The sequence below is a fragment of the Dichomitus squalens genome, assembly GCF_000275845.1.
Source record: "Dichomitus squalens LYAD-421 SS1 unplaced genomic scaffold DICSQscaffold_3, whole genome shotgun sequence".
Lineage (NCBI taxonomy): Eukaryota > Fungi > Basidiomycota > Agaricomycetes > Polyporales > Polyporaceae > Dichomitus > Dichomitus squalens.
This window is the reverse complement of record NW_006766885.1, coordinates 1,312,585-1,334,096: the sequence shown is the minus strand read 5'-3', so window position 1 is coordinate 1,334,096 and position 21,512 is coordinate 1,312,585. Positions and strand designations below refer to the sequence as shown.

The following is a 21,512-nucleotide window of genomic DNA, read 5'->3' as shown; positions in this document are numbered from 1 at the left end:
ATGTGGTTGGAGAATAGACATCAGACAGCACCCAAGGCCGACGCAAGCAGGTGGAGATAGAAGTAAATATATTGTTAAGACCATCCCCCGCTATCTAAGACACTCAAAGGCAATGTCGACATCTACGACTGCTTCGACGAGAACAGTCAAGATATATGTTGAAGGAATATGCGAAGATGCACAGACACGTACTCAGGGCATGGGGGGACGAGACGACCAACGACACTACACAGCACCCAACCGGTGGGCAGTGAAGCGACGACCGAACTCTAGCCCGATAAAAGCAGTATGTCGACGAACGCATACATGTGCGCCCATCTCCACAAGAGGCTATTGAGCGTGAACCGCCGGCAAACCAAGGGAGCGGAGAGGCCTCTGGCAGGACGTCACAGCTGAGAACATGCGGCAGAACTAGATATTGACAGCGTACAGGTGAAGGCATCGCGACGCCGACAAAAATTTTCTGGCCTAAGGGGCGATTTTCCGCAGTCAACAGGTCGACCTCAGGTGGGTTACAGGAGTGTTCCAAATCCTGAAGGAGCATTCGACCATAAGAGATGACAGCAATTGAGATCCTTCGTGGCGCAGGATCAAAGGAGAGCATGAGGGCTCAAACATCTTACTGCCCTAAATGAGATATTATATGTGAGAAACGTTCATGGTCCATCTGAAGCATACAACCTCACCTGGGTGATCCAAACTATCGTACCCAATGCAACAAGCCCATTGCACTGTGCACACCAGCCCTTATGCTAGGGAGAGTATGTCATTGTCCAACTGGTCGTGGGAGACTACTCGTACACTGGTGCAATGATTTTTCCTGAAGGATTAGGTGGATTTCGAACGACAAGGACGCCACGTCAGCCCGCGATACAAGCCAATGGAGGCATTCCATAGACTGCAAACAGGTGAGCGGCGCGCCCGAAAGGGCTTCAGTACGTCTATATCAAAGTGGCCGAGATGCTCAGCTGTATGGCGAACTACTGAAGAACTGCGGACAAGCCAAGGAACAGGAAGCACCTTATCGATGGAGGGGATGGTGGTGGTTGAGGAGAAGGAGGCCTGGGAACCTCTAAGGGCGAGTTTGGGCAGGTTTGGGCAGTGGCGCCGGGTGGCTGCCTTATATGGGTGGGCTGCGCGGGGTCGGCGGGGCAAGTCGGCTGCGCGCTGTGCTTGACCCAGGACAACTTGACTCCCGACTTCCAACTGCCCGCCATGGCTGGTTTCCTAGAGTTTCTCTTTCTCGCGTTCACACTCACATTCTCCTTGGTTGTCTCTCTTGGGATCACTGTACCTTTCACAGGTGCATTGGTCCGGTTACGAGGTGAGTAGTACCTGCACGGTAGCTCGGCCTCTGACGCACGCTGACGTCGTATGCGCTCAGCAAACTACAACCCAAGGGCTCTTCAGCTCGACCCCGAAGGAAATGTAAATGTACACACGGGGCCGATTGTAACGTCGTTCTTCGGAATGTTGAGGAGGGTGTATCGTATTGAGGTATAGAGTCATCAAGTCCAGCGAGCATTGCCTCACAACAATGATTGTTCCATAGGGCTGGGCTGGACTGTACAAGGGCCTCAGTACGTGACCCTCTTTGAGCGAGTTTCCGCGAATATTGATGCTTCCTGTAGTGCCCACTGCGAGTGCGACTATTGTCATGACCGGATTCGCTGTCGCCGCTATGGATTCCAAGCAACTTGCCCGCCATGGCCGCGTCGACCCCCCTGACGTCGGCATGCTGGCAGCGTTGGTCTATGCTGCATTTGGGACACTCGTATCCCTCCCCGCGGCCATCATAACCTACCGGTACGCAGTCTGCATCTCTACTTTGTTGGTATGCTGATCCATCCCGCAATCCAGATCCATAGTCACTCCTTACAGGCTACCATGGTTCCGTCCCATTTATTCCCTACGCGTCCTCCTCACCCCGACGGAACGCCGCCGACCATGGGTCCTGTATTTCACCCCGGGATTGGTGACAGCACAAGTCCTTCAAATCGCGTACTCCGTCGTCATTCTGTACAGCCTACGCAGGCTTCTTGTGCCTGTTGGCGGGGACTTTTCCCCTGCTCGGTTTGGCATCTACGTGGCGATCGAGATCCTCAGCACCGCAGTCATCTGTCCTCTCGAGGTTATTACGACTAAGCTGGCGATCCAGCGCAACCACTCCGCTGTCGAGTACAATTCGGTAGAACAAGAGGTAGAGGATGACGCGGTGGAGGCTCCCGAATATGCGGAGTACTCGGGACAGGAGGAGGACGTTATTGGGTAAGTCGATGACTTTGCCGTCTCGCGGGTCTACTGACAATTTTGTCAGGTTGCGCCACGAGAAAGACCCGTACCTTGGGTTTGCGGATTGTGTCAAGCGCATCATCGACGAGGAGGGCTGGCAAACTTTGTACCGGGCTTGGTGGGTTACAGCGATGGCAGCTGTCCTCACCGCGCTGGCTGTAGGCGCTTCAGCTCTTCAGACCTCGGGTGTCGTGGTAGGAGATAATTAATTCCCGTATGTGTCTCGCTGTCACGCGCCACAAGCGATCTGGAGGCTGATGTACCGTACCTGGAAAGATATCTATCAGACGCCTTTGTATTAGCCGGATGTATCACCAGCCTACTTCGAATTGACCTTCATCTCTTGCCTTCGCTCTCCTTCCCCCGCGAAGACTCTGCGTGCTTCTCAGACCAATATGACGAGCGGCTATCGCGCTATTTTGAGGCAGGTATGTGAATGGTCAGTTCGTGCATGCCATGCACTCGGTTTATCGAAATTGAGTCTAGCCTCGCAGATGTGAATATACGGCATTGTGTACAATGATAACATACGTCGAATTGGGAAAAAGGGCAGAGCCCAGGTATTTCCAACATCATGCTCGACTCGGCATCTGGAGCGAAATGTCTCCGCGGCTCCATTGACAACACTGTCAGAGATCGCTCAAACCGACGGAACGAGAAACCCCGGTGAGTATATGAGCCTTTCTATGACGTTCACTTGTAAGTGAAGTATGAATGCTTGGAAGTTGTGCAGACTACCAGGACTTCGCGCTCCTCCGCAGCCGACGGTTGGCAGAGCTAATCGCGAGCTTCAGCGATCGATGGGATCCTTAGCTTCAACACTGACGGTACGTCCCGCACGCCTGCTGTCACCGAGCCCACGCGAAGGCGCCCTGCGGCTGTCACCTTCGCTTCTCCGCACCCGCCACCCGCAGACCTGATTGACGAGTGGCACGATTACCGGCCCCCGTTAGTCAGCAAAGAGCTACACGCGTTCGGCGAAGCGTCCCGTATGAGTATCTCGTGCGTCTGATCATGCTCATGACGCCATATGTATATGATATTAAGCCCGGAGCGCTCGCGCCCGCTACGCCTAATCTTGCCTGTGTATGAGCGTGTGCTCAGGCCCTGGCCGAAGTCGTCTCTTCACCTCTCACACCAATGGGCCTTCAACTAGAGGGCGGCCCATTGATCAAGTGACTACAACCGCAGATAAGCTGATCAACTCAAACTCAGTAGACAGCCATCAATGGGCCGTTGTTGTGAGTGCAATCTCCTGACATTCACTTTGGTTGTCAATGCTTGGAGGCCGCAACGTCGCTCTAGCACCATGTGATCTTATGACATATCCTCTCTGGTAGGACTTCTAGAATTTACACGCGCAGCAAGGATAGGCCCAGAACTCACCGTATTTGATGATCATGAGATGACCAGGTAGGCGGTTTGCGACGCGGATCCTGTCCGCTCTCTTCCGGACGGCGTTTTGGTAACAATGCACCCTAGGTCCTTAGGTAATGGCTTCAATGATTCGAAGGCAGACCGAGTGTCTGCAGTATGGTCTAGTCGCCCAGCTGCTCCGTAGACATCGGCGCGTCACACCTTGAGGACCTAGGCATCGCTAGAGTCCATGGCCGCAGGGCGCGGAAGCAGAGCCAGACGGAGACTCCTTGGGTTCGATGCTTTGACTTCGATGCTTTGACTCGCGCACTCGACTATACCCCCTCCTTCGCCCGACCTCCAGCGACCGTAAGTCTCCTTCCCGTTTTGAATCTTGAAAGCTTACCATGCCAAGACTTCTGAAGTACTTCTCTGACAGGGTGCGCCTAAGTCTCTTCCCAGGCTTTCACCGCCTCACTCCCACCGTGGTCACTGTACTGCTTCTTCGATCACTCTGAAGCAGGCGGGTTGAGTGACAGTATTGGTCAAGCTTTTCAACGGCCGACGCAATAGCGATATGGTGGGCGCATGGGGCGCTCGGTAGACAGCTCCGCTGATAGACGAACCACTCGCAAGAGTACTGGCCGATATGATTAAGAACCAGGAAGGTAGACCGCGGCTCACAATCAAGGAAAGCACTCTCTGATGCCGTGCAATGAGGGAGCTCACTCGCGCTCAATAGACCGTGTTTTCTCCACTAGCCTTCAAAGCTTGCCAATGTCACGGTCGTGGAGGTGGACTTCATCTCTTCGTTCTTAATATCATCCCGCGGTTCCGATCTGGATCCGAGACAGTCGCCTCGATGTGGACTTCCGATTTGTTTGAATCGTGACTTCTCAGTGGTCACGCATGCTTGTGCTGGCAAGGTTTATCGCTAATTCCTCGGCTGACATGAGCCACGGCCCAAACCGTATGATGTGCTCAGCCTGACCCTCTGGCCTTAGCCAACGGGTCTGCTTCGAGGGAATCATCCCGACAATCGGCCGAAATGCGGATTTGCGTCCATCGTCAGAGGCTTCCCTACCGCTAATCCCTGTCTTCCCTTTGATTAGGCATTGGTGCTGCGATTGTATCTTCTTGACAGCAAGAACAGGCCATCTTTTCTCCGAGGAGCCGCTGTCCCCTCCGGTCATTCTCGACGGTATATGGTGCCGGGAGTCCACCGTCGATAAGCAGGCATCTTGTCCGGAAAGAAGATGTCTCTGAACTAGTTGTCAGTACATCTCTCTGAACCTAAATCCTGCACCATGTCATTGGAGATCCTGATGAAAGTTAGCTAACGTATCGAGATACGGTGTGTGTGGTCGGGCGCGCGCACGATTGGGGTAGATCGTTGGTATTTTGTTCACCAGATGCCCTCCGATCCCTTGCTCAATCCTTCTTAGACACTAGTGGGATAGCCGTAGCTGAACCAAGGTCCCCATACCAAGCATGCTTCGACGTCCTGGAGCGCTTTCTGACATGGCTGACAGAACTGCTAACGTTGTATACGTAGTATCGCAAAATCTCCGATAAAACCGCAATCACGACAAAAGAGCGGTCCCGGTAGATCTCCATCGTAGCTGTCGGTTCGAGGAATATGGAAGATGAGTCGTTGGAGCGGTGCATCCAAGGCCGACACTTACCTGACGTCGAGCGCAAGCTCTATGTCAGGCATGGACGCTGTGGCGCTAAGGTCAATCGTCGTCATACATGTCACCCTTTCCGCACGAATGGGAAGACAGGGTAGCCGGCTCACTTGAAAGCGTACATTCTTGTAAGTACATGGTTTGCGCGTAGGCTGTGCAACGTGTGAGCTTTGTCGGAAGACGCGCGCGTAAGATTCGACTCCCGCTGCTCGCTTCCGCCTGGCCTAGAAACGGACTTTCAGCAGACCGGACTGCATCCGTTGAGAACGGAACTATCATGCTCACGCCTTCTGTCTGCACCTTCATCCAACGTCGGGGTAATGTTGCAGTACTCATCCGCTGAAGTCGGTCTCACGTTCTACACAATCTGTTGGGTGCGCATCGAAAGCGCACGCCCATTATGCGCAGCAACTTCTTGGAAATGCTCTCCACCAGCTACCAATGTCATCCTATAGCTATTGGCATCCCCGCTGAAGCTGTGAGAAGTTCCTGTTTACTTGGTCCACCCATCCAATCAGCTGCGCGCGCTCGACTCACCTGATCGCCAAGCATTTCAGGCCAGAATCGGCGGTACGCATGGCGAGCCAAAGTCGCGATCGTGACTGTACCATACTCCATCCACTTCATACTTTCCAGTTCCGGGAAGCACGGCGGCGGGTCCTCATCCTCATGAGGCCGTCGAGTTAGCCGATTGATCAGCGACAGGTTGACGGATAGCGCTGGCATACCAGAAGATGTTACGGCAACGCCCACCAACACACGATATTCTCATCACGGAGCGCGACACTCCGTGTGCGCCAAGCGGCCCGCAAGGTCTTCAAGAGCTCCCGTTGTCCATGGATCTGACACGTCCACAGAGTCGGTGAGTCTGTTTCACGTGGTGAATACATCGCATGCGAATCTCACCACACACCTGGTGTTACTTTGCTGCGCAGTTATACCTGCCGCAGCTCAAGGCTTACTACTCCGCATCGTAGCAAGACTCATTGTGTGCGAGGTACAATAAGCCGTGAAACAATGTGAGGAGTGAAAAATACAGATACACTGACGGCCTCACGCTTACGTGTTCTGCCATTGAGATCGACACATACAAGTGTCTTGCACGTCAACCAGTCCTGTGTACAAGGGGTGTCTTGGGGTCCGGCAAGCAACCTCGGTTAGACCTGGACGTGAGTGCAGGTACTTCGCCAGCGTGGCGCTACCCGTCTTCCGAAAAAGATTAATCGCGGCCAAGATACGTTGCCGCCGTCTTCCATTGCCGCGGTGGCGTCCATGAGACGCGGGTTGTCGATGTCGCTGCGGGAGTTCTCGGTCTCACGGTACGTGACAGGAACTACCCAATATTTCCCATTCCGCATTGCTCAGCATGCGCTTATCGCCCGTTCTCCTTGAGTTCTCTTTGGAGCCCTTCCGAATCGCCCGCCCATGCTTTCGGGTAATGGCTTTCCATACTGAGTGTGCATGTTACCCTGTCGTTGGCCGCTGTCGTAGTGCCAAGAGCATGCAAACAGGCGCACTATAAAGACCCAAGGAAATACCCGTCAGACTTCATTTCCATCCCCCAGGTCCATTAAGCATGTCTGCCGATACCAACACTGCCAAGAAACGGACTTCTGCGACCTCTTCGAAGCGCACATCCGAGGAGGACCATCGGAGTGAGTATGCTTTTCGGGTCTCCAGTTCCCTATGTGCTGACCGAGGAGTAGGGAAGCGTCGGAACCGGCCCACGCAGTCGTGTCTGAACTGCCATACATCGAAGCGCATGGTCAGTAACCGGGTTCCTGCAGTGCTCTCAGGACACTATTGACCGCCACCCTACAGTGCGATCGCCAACGACCCTGTGGTCGGTGTACTCAGCTCGGACTGGTATAGTAAATTATGACTTGTCTCGACCTCCAGTTAACATAGGTCAATGTTGCAGACGGGCCTTTGCGTTTATGAAGTGGACAACCCGACTCATAAGTTCGTTTTGAATCCCTCTTTGAGTAAGGCGGGAAACTGACATATCATTGTAGAGCGAATGCTCAGGACGAGACTGGGCGACTTAAAAAACGGGTTGCAGAATTAGAAAGCATCATTCGCGAGGTATGTACACCCCTACACTCAGCATCGGTATGCGAATTGATTTCACGTGTTTGGACGAAGCTCAAGAACAAGCCTCATCCCCGATGGGCACAACCAGGGCAGTCCAGCCCCGAAACCGAAGACTCCGTGCCTTCCAATCATGAACTTGGCAGAGCTGGCTCTTCCACGATGGCAGCATCAAGACGTCCATTATCTCCGCCGACATCGCCATCAGCTGAACCAAACGCGTCCCCCGCATCCTCGCCTACATTGCTTGTAACGCAGTGCTTCTCATCATCGCCTGCCCGCGGTTCGTCTCCTATGTATCCTCCTTCTCCCACGTTGCAGTCTCAGGACGACACCCGCATTTCATCCGACTCCGATATCACTTCGCTTCTCAATACCCCGGATTACGACCTCTCATCTCTCTTGGCATCATATTCGTTTCCCAACGGTCCCGGCATAGACGAAGCCTTCTTCGGGGACATTCTGGACCCCATATTGCCCGTGGCTCCGGACGCATGCGGTAATCACCGGTCCGACGAGCATTGTGGGTGCTTGAACGAGCACGCGAGTTACCAAACTGTGCTGGAGCTATCGCTGCGCCTACGGAGAGCCACCGAAATCCTGTCACGCTACGCCAAGCATACCTCCGGCTCGGATTGTAGGGTTCACAAGGGAATCTCGGAACTCGACAGATTTACTACGTAAGTAGCACGATAGCCGCGGCTGACTCCCAGCACTATTAGTACTGATAGACTTGCGCTTCGCGGCACGCAGTACCGCTTTGGGCAACATCGTGACACCCCCCGAGCCCGTCACTCCCCAGTCCCACGCTCAAACAACGTCCCTAGCCACGAGCACATCATTGGGTCGACCGTCCTACGCAGGGGCTCGATCATCTCTGGGAGTACCTTCTGCGTCGTTATCCTCGCAGGGCATACACTCTCCCCGTGCTTGGGATTTCAGACAAGCCCAGTCCGCCTCGTACCCTAGCCCGCCCTGGGAAGACTCGTTCATGTCCTGGGAGTCCCTCAGGCACCAGAACGAGCGGTCGAAGGGGAGCCCGTTCTGACGCACGCGAGGCCTGGGCTCAGCGACCGTGTGTTAGATAACTTCGATACCCTTACCCTTTGTAGTGTTTGAGCTATACTTGGCTTGGAGCTTGTCGAGGCCGCTTTCTTGGACATGGGTTTCATTAAGGAGCTATGCATGGCCATCACGGCACAGAATTTGCTCGGCGCAGATCGTACATAAACGATTCGATCAAATCGCAATCTTGAAACAGCCTTGCTGCCCTCGATCGTGAGATCACTCATGCACACCTTGTTAGAGCGCTAGTGCGGGCCACGACTCGGGCATGACTAGTTGACTACTGGTGCTTGATCATGGGGTTTCGGCGAATGCTCCGGCGTTCACGAGTACAGCCTCGTATGCTTCTTCATTTCTGCGCTTGGTGCAGTCTAGGCGCTGAGATTTCTGATATGCACCCATCATCGGGAGATAGGAAGAGCTTCTTCCACGCCCACAGGCGACATATGCAAGTGGAGCGCGGAACTGGCGTAGGACGAAGATTGCCAGTCCTGTGGCTAACTCAATTGCCCGCGTGCTGTTTACTGAGGTTTTCTTCTCGGTTCCTTTGTATTTTCTACGACCGCCCCAAGTGCATTGGACTAAAGGAAGATACGGTCAAAGTCCGACCAGCTCCATACGATGCAAAGGATATCATCAGCGTCGGATACGGATGATGGCTGTCAGAGCTAGGACATGAATCAAGTGCTCACAATTTGCCGAATGATGTCTGTGCGTTAGATGAACGGTTGACCTGCGGGCCGTCACCAGGAGCGTACGGTGATTGACCGCCCTAGATGTGCTGAATTGCGCGAAGCAAGCTCGCGCTCGCGCCAGACCTCGACGCTCGGGCGAAGTGTTATCTGTTATATAAGAATCACTCCTGAACGGCGCTGAGGCTAAACGCCGTGAGGGCATTCAAACTATCTGATCAGTCAGCATGCGAAGTCGAGATGCAATATGTATGCTACCGCGGACGTCCTGGACGTCGAACCTTGGGACCGGCTGTAATAGCCGCTACATAGAAAAGATGGGCCGGGATGAATGCCTTTTGGCGCACGGGGATCGGGCAGTCCTCGACGACCCCATTGTCGTATCAGACACCGGATCGCCCGCGGGGAAAAAGAGAAGTGAAGCAGGCGGCGCTTCCACTGACATTTCACCTTCCAGAGGTGGTAACTTTACGAACAACATTCGCATGCCAAGGGGGAGCCAAGGACATCGGCGAAGTGCCAAGCCAGGTCGCCAGGTCGCCGGAGTATTCGAGGACGCCGCCTGTTGCGGATGCATTTACGGCACCTGCATCCCGATGTATCAGCAGTTTACAATGTTCTGGACCTGTAAAGTTAATATGAGAGGCATACCCTAGCCTCTCCTGAATGCGACGTCAGTTGCGTCAGACCAGCCATCCAACCGCGAGGACAAAGCTATAGACTTCGGCACGATTTGGCAGGAGGCTTGACTGCTTGATGTGAGCGAGGTAGAATCGCGTCTATGCCGTAGCCCAGCCGAGTGCTAGCATCGCCTTATCGAAGGAGAACATCAGTTGAGTCGATGATCGAGACGTGAGGACAGTCTTGGTGTTTTGACACCATGCGCCCAATCTCGAAGCAGGGTAACGGCAAGTCCGCCGACGCTCCGATTCTATACAATAGCATTCCAGCCCCATGCAAGGGTTGTGACGCTATTCCCTCCTGACAGGTACAGTGGATAAGGGGAAGGCACGCCGAGTTAGACGTAAATGACCTCGAGGAATGGAAGGCACTTTGCAACCTTCATGGCTTCTGAGAACCAAGGAGGAAACGAGATAGACGACGGTGGGCTGAAAACTCCTGCCTGGAGGGGTTAGAGGCAAGTTAGTCGTCACATTGGATAGCGAAGAGCTGTTGCATGGGGGTCGCCTGATAACTTGCTGGTTCGACCTATGCCTTGCAACTACTACGAACGACGTGCGCAGTGCAAGTATCTTGTGCATCTTGTAAGATTGTAGCTGATGCAATAGATACGCATAACCCGCGGCCTATCCTGGGGCGGTATTTCGTCAAACTGACAACGGGAGTCTGCCCTGCGGTCGAATCGACGCACTGTGATAACACCAGGGGTGAGTACACAACAAAAGCAAGAGGAGCTCACACTTCGTTCAGACTGTCTCGGAGATTGATCTGGTTGACAGCCCGAGACACATCAATTTCCAAATGCTGGATAGGCTACAGCCTTGACGTTTGACTGTGTCATCGATAGCCAACAGCTCAGCAGGCCCATTATCAGCGAACGGTTTGTAAGACGAGTATGCAGACCACACATACTCAGCGGGAACATTTTCTGTTTTTGCGCGTGTTTTGACAGTACGAGTAAGACTATCGTGAGCTTGAGGGTGTGGTGGGCTGAAGAGCGACCGAACCACCCACTGGAAATTGCTAGAAATGGCATGACAAGCTTAGTCAGCTTTCCAGGGCTATATAAAAGCGCGGAATTCTCACGGTCGCGGCAACTTCAGACGCGACTCTTTGCTGACCTCCTACATTCACATTTACCATGGCCTCACACTTAGTAAGTTTTCTCGTCAACCTCAGGAGTGGGATGGATACTCACCCCTGTATCAGGCGAATATCTTTGGTACGGAGCAGGACCGTGTAAACTGCTCGTTTTACTACAAAGTATGTATGTTCAACCAGTCCTGCGGTCTGCGTGTATTGCTCTACTGACCGTCAAATTGTCTAGATTGGTGCATGTCGCCACGGCGATCGTTGCTCTCGCAAACACATCAAGCCGGCCTTTTCTCAAACCATTCTCCTCCCCAACGTCTACCACAACCCGGCTCACGACCCAGTATGCACCAAGACCGAGAAGGAGCTGCAGGAGGGCTTTGACGCTGTATACGAGGATCTCTACTGCGAGCTGGCAAAATTTGGGCATCTGCTGGAACTTCACGTGAGTGTAGTGCTGTTGGTCATCCTCAGACTTGCACTGACAGACGGGGTCGGGCAACGAAGGTTTGCGACAACGTCGGTGATCACCTCATTGGGAATGTGTATGCCCGTTACGAGTGGGAGACCGAGGCTCAAGCAGCTGTTGACAATTTGAATGATCGGTGGTATGCAGGTATGTCGTGTTTGTCGTAGTGCAGCGGTGCAGTCATGCTGACCGGTCCCTCAGGCCGCCCACTGTATGCTGAGCTTTCCCCCGTCACCGACTTCCGCGAAGCATGCTGTCGCCAAAACGAGAATGGCGAATGTAACCGCGGCGGTTTCTGCAACTTCATGCACCTACGTCTTGCGTCGCCAGAGCTCGTTCGTTCTCTTCGCCACGGGCAGCGCCTAGAGCGGCGTCTGCACCCTCCAACTACGACCGGTGGTGGTGGTTGGGAGCCTGGTAAGAGGGAAGGAGGCCGTGGCAGGAGCGCCAGTCCATCGAAGCGTGGAGGCCGACATGATGGCGAGGACAGGTGGACGCGCAAGTAGGTGGCAGCTTGCGTTCTTCTCTAGCCGTCTTTTGGTCCAGTCATTGCTTGGAGCTATCAGTCTTACTGTATCACTTCAATACATACTTTCTCCCTCGCTACTTGGAAGGCTCCGGGAATGAGATACCTGCGAGATTTAGACCATTCACAAATCCCAACGTATATAACTCAGTATGGCAGATTACGGCAACGTCACGACCAGACCCCAATGACGAAGAGATGGATCGACCTCTATCCCATACCGCCCATAGATGGATGGCTTGAATGACTGCACTAGACGTCATCAGGCATATGCTCGACAGGGAGCCACGTATCGCTACACAAGCCACCCGCGACATTCGCCCCTTTTGCCGTCTTGTAATAAATCGGGCCATTGTACGATGAACCTAGGTAGAGTGAATGGTAGCTTGCCTTAGTTTGATACTTTGAGACGCTTACCTGTCTACCAACGGCCGAAGCAACTTCCCAGAGAGCGAAAGGTGCCGCACCCGGGCGAACGACTCCACGTAGATTAGCTTGGGCGACTTCAACCCCAGAAACTTCAGAGCAGCATGACATGGAGAAAGTTCTGTTGATTAGAACGTATTCTGAGAAGGATGAACTCGCCGTACCCTGCTCAGGTAGGCTGCTATACAGAGCACGAAGCACGTCCCAGGCCCATTCAAAAGCAGAACATCCGGAGCGGGGGGGCCAGAAAACAGTGGAGAGGCTGTGAGATGCCAAATGCTCGCTGCGAGTGAGAAAACGGCGGAAAATGGGGCAGTAAGGAAGGACTGGTGCACACGCCGGGCCCGCGGTATGACTACGAACGAGCATGGCGCGTCTGATCCTGAGGTCTGATGTCACGATCAATAATTCGCACAATCAGAGGAAGATGAGATCATGCCGAAGCAAGAAGGGAAGTGACGGACAGAAGGCGTGGATTGAGAGGCTTCGGTGCTTTTAGCACGTTCCAAGTCCATGGCTTTGTGCATACTCAGCGTATCGCCTTCGCTAATGATGTAAGTCCGGGGGATATAGCGGTTGAAGTCGAGCGCCGAAAGGAGGCGAAGGGCCTCACTGGTATGGCCCCCTGCAAGTGTCAAGGTTCTCAGCACCAACAGCGGATCGGTAGACGGGATAGTACGGACCTGAGCCGAGGAAGACTGCGAAGCTACATACATCGGAGTCCTCGTGGCGCCCGGAAGGCTTGGCAGACTTCGTCGAGGGGAGGACGGCGTAGAGACGAAGCAAGGTCAACGCGGCAATCAGCACAGAGATGAGAGTGAGAAAGCCAAGAGTATCCTGATCAGCGAGGTCAGCTTGCATTGCCTGAACTCAGTCGGACCAGGAGATTCGTTCACGCACCATTTGAGCAATCTAACTGTTTTGGATGGACACCGAGCAGTCGAGAAATACTGGTCGGCAGCAGTTGGCGAGTATGACACTTCAATGGGCCGGCCCAGTATCATGCATACCGGACATGATCGTTGAACAGGTCAGAGAAGCAAGTCTCTGCCCGCTGGAGACGGCGACGGCCTGGCAAGCCGTGACACAGCTGCGTGATGTGAGTGTTGTAGTTGCCTAATCTGGGATGCATTCGCGTCGCGTGTCGGGCCGGTGGTTGGACGCGCCCATCTTCTCTCTCTTCCCCCGCCCGTCGTCGACTCTCCAAGTGGCGACATCGTGAAACTACTCCCAGGACCATTGTACGGCTGCATACATTCGAACGCAGCAAAAACATGGTGGAAGCACCCTTCATGGTGGATGAGGACGTGGTGGCTGCATTGCGGAATGCGGTTCGCGACTGCTCAGATAGAGGCCTGTTATATGCATCTAAATGGTACGTGTGATGTCCATTTGTCTTGTGTAGACGTTTTAAACGCATTTTAGGGCCGCAGAACTGTTGTCCTCGGTGCCGCCGTCCAAGCGACAGCCAGAGCCTCCTGCTGTGGTCCCGACCTTGCCCGACTTCCACACCTCAACTCCCGCCCGGTCCAGAACCCCGCCAGCCTTGTCATTTGCAGCACGGAACATATTGCGTACTGACGCTCCAGAAGCTGCTCAACGTTTTCAAGCTCACGAACCTTCTGCCCCATCCCTACAAGGACAGTCTATCGACGTCCTAAGACAAGAAGCGGAGTGGGAAGCGCACGATGTAGACCGCCTAGTCATGGCTAAGGCATTCATGGAGGCCAAAGAGTTTCTGAGAGTAATTCATTGGCTCAAGCCGTGCCGAAGTTCAAAGGCAACTTTCCTCCGCGTCTATAGCCAGTACCTGGTAAATGCCTCCGTTTTGAGATATACCTGCTTGTTGAGTCATGTGTTCACATCCAGGAAAGTGAAAAGAAGGCGCAGCGGGAGTGGTACAAATTGGAAAGTGGGTAAGCTCTCACATTGAGATGTCGTCAGGCAATTCCGAAGCGGTTCGCAGAAACTCGTGAGCAGCCCCCCGAGCCGGTCAATACTTCCCTCCATCAATTATTGGAGTTGGTAAGTAATGCTACCGATCCGTGGCTTCTGTTCCTGTAAGCGTCTTCACACTATGCGCCCAAGAATGCCGTTAAGTTTCATTATACAGGAAGGCTGTGTTTCTTTGTCGTCTTTCCAGGCGAGAAGAAGCGATAGAGAGTGCAATCCTTTCCATCTCAATGTACCCATGGAACTGGTCAACATGGGTGGCGCTGGGAGATTGCCTTTGTGACGGCGACGAGGTGAGGGAGCACCAGCGTGCCGCGCCTGTCGTTGATAATTCACCCTGTTTTCACAGCTGTCTTCACTCTTGCCACTGCTGCCGCTCCCCGCCAGCCATCCCCTTGTGCTGATGTTCCAGGTGAAGACTCTGAACAGCCTGAACAGTCCCACGGACAATGAATTAGCGTTATGTGACCGACTTCTCAGCGAGGACTTCTTTCCCCGGAGCATGTGGATCATGGCTCTCCGAGGGAACGTGCTCTACTATCTGCACGGTACTGTACTTCGCCGTTTCCTTTTGAAGTTCTGGCCCAGCTAAAGGCTGGTTCGGCGTATGCAGACTTCACTGCTGCGGAAGGGGAATTCCGGAAGATTCTTGCAATCGACCCTTACCGTGTTGACGACATTGACATTCTTTCGAACATACTCTACGTTACCGAGAACACCACCGCTCTGTCGAAGCTTGCCCACGACTATCTTGCAATTGACAAGGACCGCCCGGAAATTTGTTGTATCATTGGTGAGTTGTGCGATGTCATTCCAGCGTTGACTCTTTATCTATGCTTCTGGAACAGGGAACTATTTCTCTTTACGGGCCGAGCACGAGAAGGCGGTCAAATATTTCAGACGTGCGACGCAGCTCGATCGGACTTACTTGGCAGCCTGGACACTGATGGGCCACGAGTATGTCGAGATGAAAAACTCTCATGCGGCAATCGAGGCGTATCGGAAAGCTGTGGGTACGTATCGGTCAACCGCATCAGCGCTCTCAAGCTTCCCAATTGTAACACAATACGCCCTTTCGCTTTATGTGTCCAGATGTCAATCGGAAGGATTACCGGGCCTGGTATGGCCTGGCTCAAGCGTACGAACTCTTGAGCATGCACCAATATGCCTTATACTACTACCAACATGCAACGGCGCTACGGTATGTACTCCGCACATTCGTATCATATGTCGATCACCTGGCTTTCTAAACCATGAACCCATCAGACCATACGATGTTCGCATCTGGCAAGCACAGGGAATGTGCTACGAAGAGATGGGGAGGTGCGTGCTAGCTTCATAGACCGATTGTTGTCTGCGCATTATATCCGCTAACGCCCGCCCTTTATCTCCTGTCACCATATGGGAATTGGGCCGGATGCCTTCGGCTTTTCCTGCTAGGTTGAGAGAAGCGATTGAATGCTTGAGACGCGCTCTCATTGGCGCTGATCCAGAAGAGACCGTTATCCACCTGAAGCTTGCGAAGCTTCACAACGACCTCGAGGAATATGCCGAGGCAGCTGCGTATCATCGACGGATAGTGGAGGTCTGTCGTGCCGCACGTATGTCTCTTGTTCTTACTTCTCCAACTTACGCTGTCCGCTGTCCACTATCGCTTGTGCACCTCCGGCCCCGGGAGCGCCGGGAGCTTTGGGGCGTCGACCTGAACACAGAGTTCACTTCTCGAGGTTCCACGCAGGCAGAACTCACGCTGACCGATTGTCGCAGAAAAACCCGTGCCTGAGTGGTCAAAGTCCGCCGTGTACGTCGCGCGTTACCACATCCAATTCGGCGGCGGAGACCTTGACTTGGCCCGACAATATCTCCTGCTGGTGTCAACCAGCAACGCCGAGGAAGTCAACCAAGCGAACGAGATGCTCAGGCGTTATCTGCCGGCTGCGACTCTACGACAGCAACAGCAAAATGCTCAGGTACGCGCTGCATCAGAGGGCCCGCCGGTAGCATGAGAATGTTCATTGTCCCTCAATGTACTGTATGTAGCCTTGTACCGACCAGCGGAGGGTCTCCCAATACCTTCCTAATTGTATTCTGTCCCCCACGCCAGGCCTTGGCAGCGACAGCCTGCGGAACCGGCCCTAAACCGGGCCCCACAACGCTCTTGGTGACTCCTTGATGTGACAATTGTCATGCGGCAGTGTGAGTTACGTGTCACAGCTCACGCGCCGCGAAGGGGAGCGTGACGGCGTCAACGGAGCAAAACAAACAAAACTGCTGAGGGCACCAGATGTCGAGCATTGCAGGCCCCAGCACGCACTCGTTCTCCGCCTTCTCTGCCAACTCCAGGCAGCCCCCAGCGATCTCTACGAAGCTACTCCGCTTGCAAGATGGCCCTGACAGCGCGGTCGCGTCGAACGGTGGGACGCCGGTGTCTGCGACCCCAATCCTCACTCCTGCACCGACCACTGCACCGACGACCCCCATCGTACGGTCGAGCTCGCAGGTGACGGACGCACGCGAACCTAGCCAGGATTGTGCTGTGAGCGTGGCACCGCCGCCTTCGCAGAATGGTGCGAAGGAGGGAGACATGGGCCCTCCACAGGCGGGAGCGCGCGAGCCGAAGGCTAGTGTGGCGGCCAACCTGGACGCAGTCAACGCACGGACGATCGCGCTGAGCAAGGAGCACAAGCAAGGACCGGATGAGGAAGCTGTCATGGTCGAGACTGCTGCCAGGTGCGTGTTATGAATGTTTTTCTTCGAGGGTCGCTGTCATGTCCTGATTGGGGGTTTGAACTTTTCGGTAGGTTTGCATCGAAGCTGGCAGAGGACCATCGTGCTGTGCTAGCCCCAGACGTCGACGAGCCTTTTGTCGATGAGGTCGATGTAGTCAAGAGGCTGTTGCCGTACCACGTCTTCCAACTGCCCAAGGAGGATCTCGACGTGCTGCTTCAAGGTGGCGGCCCATATTCATCATGTAAGGGGAAGCGGAAGGCCACCGAGGAGGATATCCTTCGTGAGGAGATTGCTGGTGCGCATCTTCAGCCTCTCGGTAGTCGACAGACGGGATGACGTTCAACATACAGATACAAAATTTGCGATCGAATGCTGGAGACGAAGGAGGTCGCTGGAACGGCGGTTCAAGAAGGCTCGGATCGAGTCGGGCAGGGTACGTGGAACTCGTTGGTATACAACAAGGCTGGAGAGTTGATGTGCTTGGGTCATGGCAGTACGCGTCACCTCCTGACCAGGGCTACGTGATCGCGCAAGCCGTAATGGAAGTCGAACGCGCGGAAAACGCAGCATTGAATGCAGAGTTGCGATCTGCGCGAGCGGAATTGGACAAGATAGAGCGCGAGAAACGCGCAGCTGCACCTCCGACTCCTGCGGCCTCTACACCTGCCCGACCGACGCCGACGGTGCGCACAACGACCGCTTCCAACTATTACACTCCTTCGACATCCACGACGTCAACACCCACAACGGCGACGTTCATGCCCCCCTATCGGCCACCATACTCCTCGTATTCTCAGTACCCTACGACGCAGTACACCTATAACCCGTATGCCTACAGCTCCTACACGCCCACCACATCGGCTGCATACGGCACTCCCCAAACGCCGGTCACTCCAGCCCCTGCCACTCCGTATAACCCGCCTGCGAGCGCTGCAAGTGCAACACCCACATCCGTTGCATCAGCGCAAGTCCAACAAGCTCAAGCTCAAGCTACCGGAAGTACCACGGCTATCCCTGTGCAACTTCCGGTGAGCTCCCTTCCCGCTTTGGCGGCTCTCGGGATCATCCCCGTAGCAGCAGCGTCGCTGCCGCCAGCAGGCCAGTCACAGCCACCAGCGGTGATCAAGTCGACGAACGGCACCATGCTGAGCCTCGAGATCAATCTCTCGCTGCTGCAATCCGCGCAGATGAGTGGACTCGTGTTAATTCTTAACGCGTTGACGTCACGGGGCGTCAACGTGGATGGCTCAAGCGGGGCTGCTTCCCTATCAGGCGTATCGTCGGTGGCAGCAAACGGTGTTGCTTCAGCTGCTACTTCGAATGCGGCCGCGCCTTCGACTTCGACTTCTTCATCTGCGAGCACTCCCTCCCGTGCCCCTGGGTCATAGCAGCGCATGCGACAGAGAAGACGGATGATAACGAAGGGCGGTGTTTGGACAGAGGTGATCAGGGACAAGGACACGGCCGATTCGCGCTGCTACCGTAGCGTCGGACGAGAGCCTCCGTATTGTTATTGATGTATCAATAAGCAGGGATTGCCGTCGCTGTGGACGGCGTCCTGTAACCAAGGTTTGCTGTGAGAAGAGCGCTTTGTTACGTGTGCCATGCTTCTCTCTGACGGCGGGAACGGGGGGAGTGATTTGGCCACAGATCTCTTCGTGGTCGCCTTCCTATTCGGGAGAGAGGTGTCGAAAAACACAGCTGGTCGGCTTAGTCAGCAGCGTATGACGTCATCGCTGGTGGCGAGCTCGTCGCTGCTCTCGACCGCCTCCGCCCACCTTGGCCTCGGGCTTTTGTTGCTCGACGTCGCTCTGGCTTGCCTCTCCATCGTCTACCGCCCCCGAAGGTCCCTCCCATCCATCCTTGAGAGTCTATTTCGCGGACCTCCGTGCGTTCTATGGAGCGCCCTCAGATGCAGTTCATCGTGGCGAATATGACGACGCTTCCTTTGTCTTGCCGAGCACCCTAAAACTGTGCGGCTAACTCCACTGCCTGCCACACGACGCAGAAGCTGCTGAACTCATGCCGATAGGACACCCCGTATATATACGCGGTTCGCACTCTGGTGCGTGTCTCCCACTTTCCTCGTCGCGCTGATCGCCTCTAGGCACGTTCGTCATCGCTTATACGATACCCTCAACATCTGCGGCGCTTTATACCTTTATACGAGGCCTACCAGCCAACGTCTGCGCACCTACATATTACTCGCAGACGAACCCGCGGCATCAACGTCATGAGTACCCCATCCATCTTCTCCAATCTACCAGTCGAGCTCATCCGGGACATATTCGAGCACGCCGCCCACTCCGACCGCGCCACCGCGCGGAGCCTCGCACTAGTATCCTCCGCCGTCCGGCATTGGACAGACCCCATACTCTACCACACCGTCGTCCTGTCGTCCACACGCTCTCTCCGTGCTTTCGTGGACGCAATCTCCAGCAGGCCCTCTGACTTTGTCCGTACCCGCGTTCGCAACCTCGGCATATTCACGCTCGGACCCATACCAAGTATTCACCGAATACTATCTGCGTGTGCCGGTGCGCAGAACGTAGCCTGCGGCTTCCCGCTTCCAGCATACAAGGTGTCGCAGGGGGACTCCGCGCTGCAGGGGCTGACCCACCCGCGCGAGCAACACCTCCTAGGAGTGGCCTGTCGCGACGGATGGGACGCGTCCCTCGTCAACCGAACAGTGACGCACCTGCGCATACAGCTCCCCTCCTTCGACAGCAGCCGTCCCGACCGCCCCTTCGCGTTCTCCGACGGTGACGGACCAGATTCGGGCTGGGACCGGCTCGAGGCGCTCCCCGCGCTTACGCACCTGGCCGTCGTGTATCGACCGACCGGTGCCGTCCCTCCCGCCGCCATCGTACCGCATCTCGCGGGCTTGCTGCCTTCTTCTCTTTCTCCGAAGGGCGAGGGCGGACTGCCCGCGCTGCAGCTTATCCTGGTCCAGGTCGTCGGCGCGCGGAAGGACGCGTCTTTCGCGGCGGAAGCCGTCGCGGCGCTGAACGCTGCCGCGGTGTCCGCGTCGGGGCGCGCGCTGCGCATCGTCGCTGAGCACGCGCCGCTGTCTGTTGTCCGCCAGTGGGAGGATGCGGTGAAGGGCGGGCAGAGTATGTGGGAGAGCGCGGAAGCTGTTGTGCGATCTCGTCTTGCCAATGCCAGCCAAGGCAAGTGACAGTGTACCTACTGTGGTACATGTTATTACGCTCGCGCGGTCCTCCATGGCACTAGTGGTATCATGTACTTACTCCTTTGTGAACAATGTAATGCTTGTTCCCGATAGCAAACGTATATCATTTGTGGAAGCAGTGATCACATATCGCGCCCCTCGTCTGTGCTACTGGGTGTGAGGAATCTGACGACGGGGAGGTGCTCCGCAGTCAATCAGAGCGGCGGAATATCAATTTTTTGATGGCCTGCGAGGTTGCTCAACATGGCCAAAAAGGGCAGTAGTAGCGCCCCGCGTAGGAGTCCAGTCCAAGTCACGGTCAGGCCGGCGAGGACTGTGATTTTGTTCTGAAAGCTCCACGCTCAGAAAGCCTTTGCGGGTGCTCGGTGAAGCCTCGTCCACTTGATTGCAAGAATCACTCTCTATGAAGTGTGTATATTCTCCTTTGCCTTAGCATACCATCGATCTAATAGTAGACTACGATTCATGATGCATTCAAGTTAGTCTCGATATTCCTGGTACAGTGGATCTAGTGCGCCTCCTCTTCTGCCGACGCTTTTCAGGCGGTTCGAAGAGATTGAGAACTCACCAAGACTACACACCGCTGGACCTCAGCGACAAATCACAGCGGTCAGACATATCCGTATATACAGTGACACCCGAAACGTCAGCCTTTACGTGATTGCGCAAGACCAGCGGTCAGGAATCTGGATCCACCTCGATACATGCGTATGGGATGAGGTCGATGACGACTGCTGTTCCAGCTCATTTCCCCCCATGCCCTTCCGACGATAGAGACGTCGCGTGCTTCGTCTCCGCCATGGCATTCTGGGCTCCTTCGCACCTTGCTCCCGCTTTTTTTTTGGACTGAAGACTTTGTTCATGGGATGCGTCAGGGTAGGAGACCTTGAAGACGACGCGGAATCTCCGGTGACCATCGCCGGCTCCCTGAGGTGTGATACAGGAGCCGAAGTCCTCGTCCCAAACATGATGTCCCTATTTGTCCAGGCAACCTCCATCAGACATCCCGAGAGTGCAGCCTTCCAAGATCCACTGCTACCCCTGGATCCACTGCTACTTCCGCTCGCATGTTCCCCGATCACATCCCGGAGATCACGGCCTCCTACGGCGAGTTGTGGCCTATCGTGGAGGTCGACCGTCAGGCCTTCAGGAACGACTGGTGGCATGCATCCCCCAAGCCGATCGGATGGGGCCTCCCGACGCAGTTGGCGTGGTAATATTAACCTGTATGTGCGTCGACAGCCTTGTGTCAGTTCTA

The 21,512-nt window shown here is 54.9% G+C and overlaps 8 protein-coding genes across 8 annotated transcripts; 7 read left to right on the top strand and 1 right to left on the bottom strand.

Annotated features, from left to right (window-relative positions):
• Positions 1–66: 66 nt before the first annotated feature.
• DICSQDRAFT_133024 (uncharacterized protein) lies at positions 67–1,048 on the bottom strand. Its single transcript, XM_007361980.1, has 3 exons — positions 687–1,048; positions 431–627; positions 67–375 (listed from the first exon to the last, which is right to left on the bottom strand). The coding sequence occupies exons 2-3, from the start codon at positions 602–604 to the stop codon at positions 331–333; spliced, it is 219 nt and encodes a 72-aa protein (XP_007362042.1). The 5' UTR covers positions 605–627; positions 687–1,048; the 3' UTR covers positions 67–330.
• A 124-nt stretch (positions 1,049–1,172) lies between these two features.
• On the top strand, positions 1,173–2,655 carry DICSQDRAFT_99216 (mitochondrial carrier). Its single transcript, XM_007361979.1, has 6 exons — positions 1,173–1,324; positions 1,385–1,497; positions 1,553–1,580; positions 1,632–1,806; positions 1,861–2,268; positions 2,318–2,655. The coding sequence occupies exons 1-6, from the start codon at positions 1,216–1,218 to the stop codon at positions 2,499–2,501; spliced, it is 1,017 nt and encodes a 338-aa protein (XP_007362041.1). The 5' UTR covers positions 1,173–1,215; the 3' UTR covers positions 2,502–2,655.
• Positions 2,656–6,835: 4,180 nt separating this feature from the next.
• Positions 6,836–8,495, top strand: DICSQDRAFT_79541 (uncharacterized protein). The gene is made up of 7 exons (XM_007361978.1): positions 6,836–6,991; positions 7,043–7,101; positions 7,158–7,202; positions 7,258–7,298; positions 7,352–7,421; positions 7,482–8,107; positions 8,181–8,495. Exons 1-7 carry the CDS (start codon positions 6,913–6,915, stop codon positions 8,473–8,475), a joined length of 1,215 nt encoding a protein of 404 aa, XP_007362040.1. The 5' UTR covers positions 6,836–6,912; the 3' UTR covers positions 8,476–8,495.
• Positions 8,496–9,501: 1,006 nt separating this feature from the next.
• On the top strand, positions 9,502–9,941 carry DICSQDRAFT_144060 (uncharacterized protein; the record flags this gene model as incomplete). Its single annotated transcript, XM_007361977.1, has 2 exons — positions 9,502–9,782; positions 9,830–9,941. The coding sequence occupies 2 exons, from the start codon at positions 9,502–9,504 to the stop codon at positions 9,939–9,941; spliced, it is 393 nt and encodes a 130-aa protein (XP_007362039.1).
• A 1,028-nt stretch (positions 9,942–10,969) lies between these two features.
• On the top strand, positions 10,970–13,398 carry DICSQDRAFT_133012 (RNA-binding domain-containing protein). Its single transcript, XM_007361976.1, has 10 exons — positions 10,970–11,021; positions 11,075–11,128; positions 11,193–11,402; positions 11,465–11,573; positions 11,628–12,317; positions 12,370–12,470; positions 12,543–12,767; positions 12,843–13,003; positions 13,062–13,215; positions 13,279–13,398. Exons 1-5 carry the CDS (start codon positions 11,007–11,009, stop codon positions 11,930–11,932), a joined length of 693 nt encoding a protein of 230 aa, XP_007362038.1. The 5' UTR covers positions 10,970–11,006; the 3' UTR covers positions 11,933–12,317; positions 12,370–12,470; positions 12,543–12,767; positions 12,843–13,003; positions 13,062–13,215; positions 13,279–13,398.
• Positions 13,399–13,575: 177 nt separating this feature from the next.
• On the top strand, positions 13,576–16,426 carry DICSQDRAFT_152615 (TPR-like protein). Its single transcript, XM_007361975.1, has 12 exons — positions 13,576–13,753; positions 13,804–14,191; positions 14,248–14,290; positions 14,345–14,438; positions 14,492–14,624; positions 14,681–14,879; positions 14,945–15,124; positions 15,180–15,344; positions 15,424–15,532; positions 15,598–15,654; positions 15,772–15,932; positions 16,099–16,426. The coding sequence occupies exons 1-12, from the start codon at positions 13,653–13,655 to the stop codon at positions 16,335–16,337; spliced, it is 1,869 nt and encodes a 622-aa protein (XP_007362037.1). The 5' UTR covers positions 13,576–13,652; the 3' UTR covers positions 16,338–16,426.
• Positions 16,427–16,636: 210 nt separating this feature from the next.
• Positions 16,637–18,642, top strand: DICSQDRAFT_99206 (uncharacterized protein). The gene is made up of 4 exons (XM_007361974.1): positions 16,637–17,061; positions 17,133–17,356; positions 17,412–17,494; positions 17,556–18,642. Exons 1-4 carry the CDS (start codon positions 16,916–16,918, stop codon positions 18,447–18,449), a joined length of 1,347 nt encoding a protein of 448 aa, XP_007362036.1. The 5' UTR covers positions 16,637–16,915; the 3' UTR covers positions 18,450–18,642.
• A 652-nt stretch (positions 18,643–19,294) lies between these two features.
• Positions 19,295–20,343, top strand: DICSQDRAFT_99203 (uncharacterized protein; the record flags this gene model as incomplete). The annotated part of the gene is made up of 2 exons (XM_007361973.1): positions 19,295–19,793; positions 19,836–20,343. The coding sequence occupies 2 exons, from the start codon at positions 19,295–19,297 to the stop codon at positions 20,237–20,239; spliced, it is 903 nt and encodes a 300-aa protein (XP_007362035.1). The 3' UTR covers positions 20,240–20,343.
• Between the last annotated feature and the right edge of the window lie 1,169 nt (positions 20,344–21,512).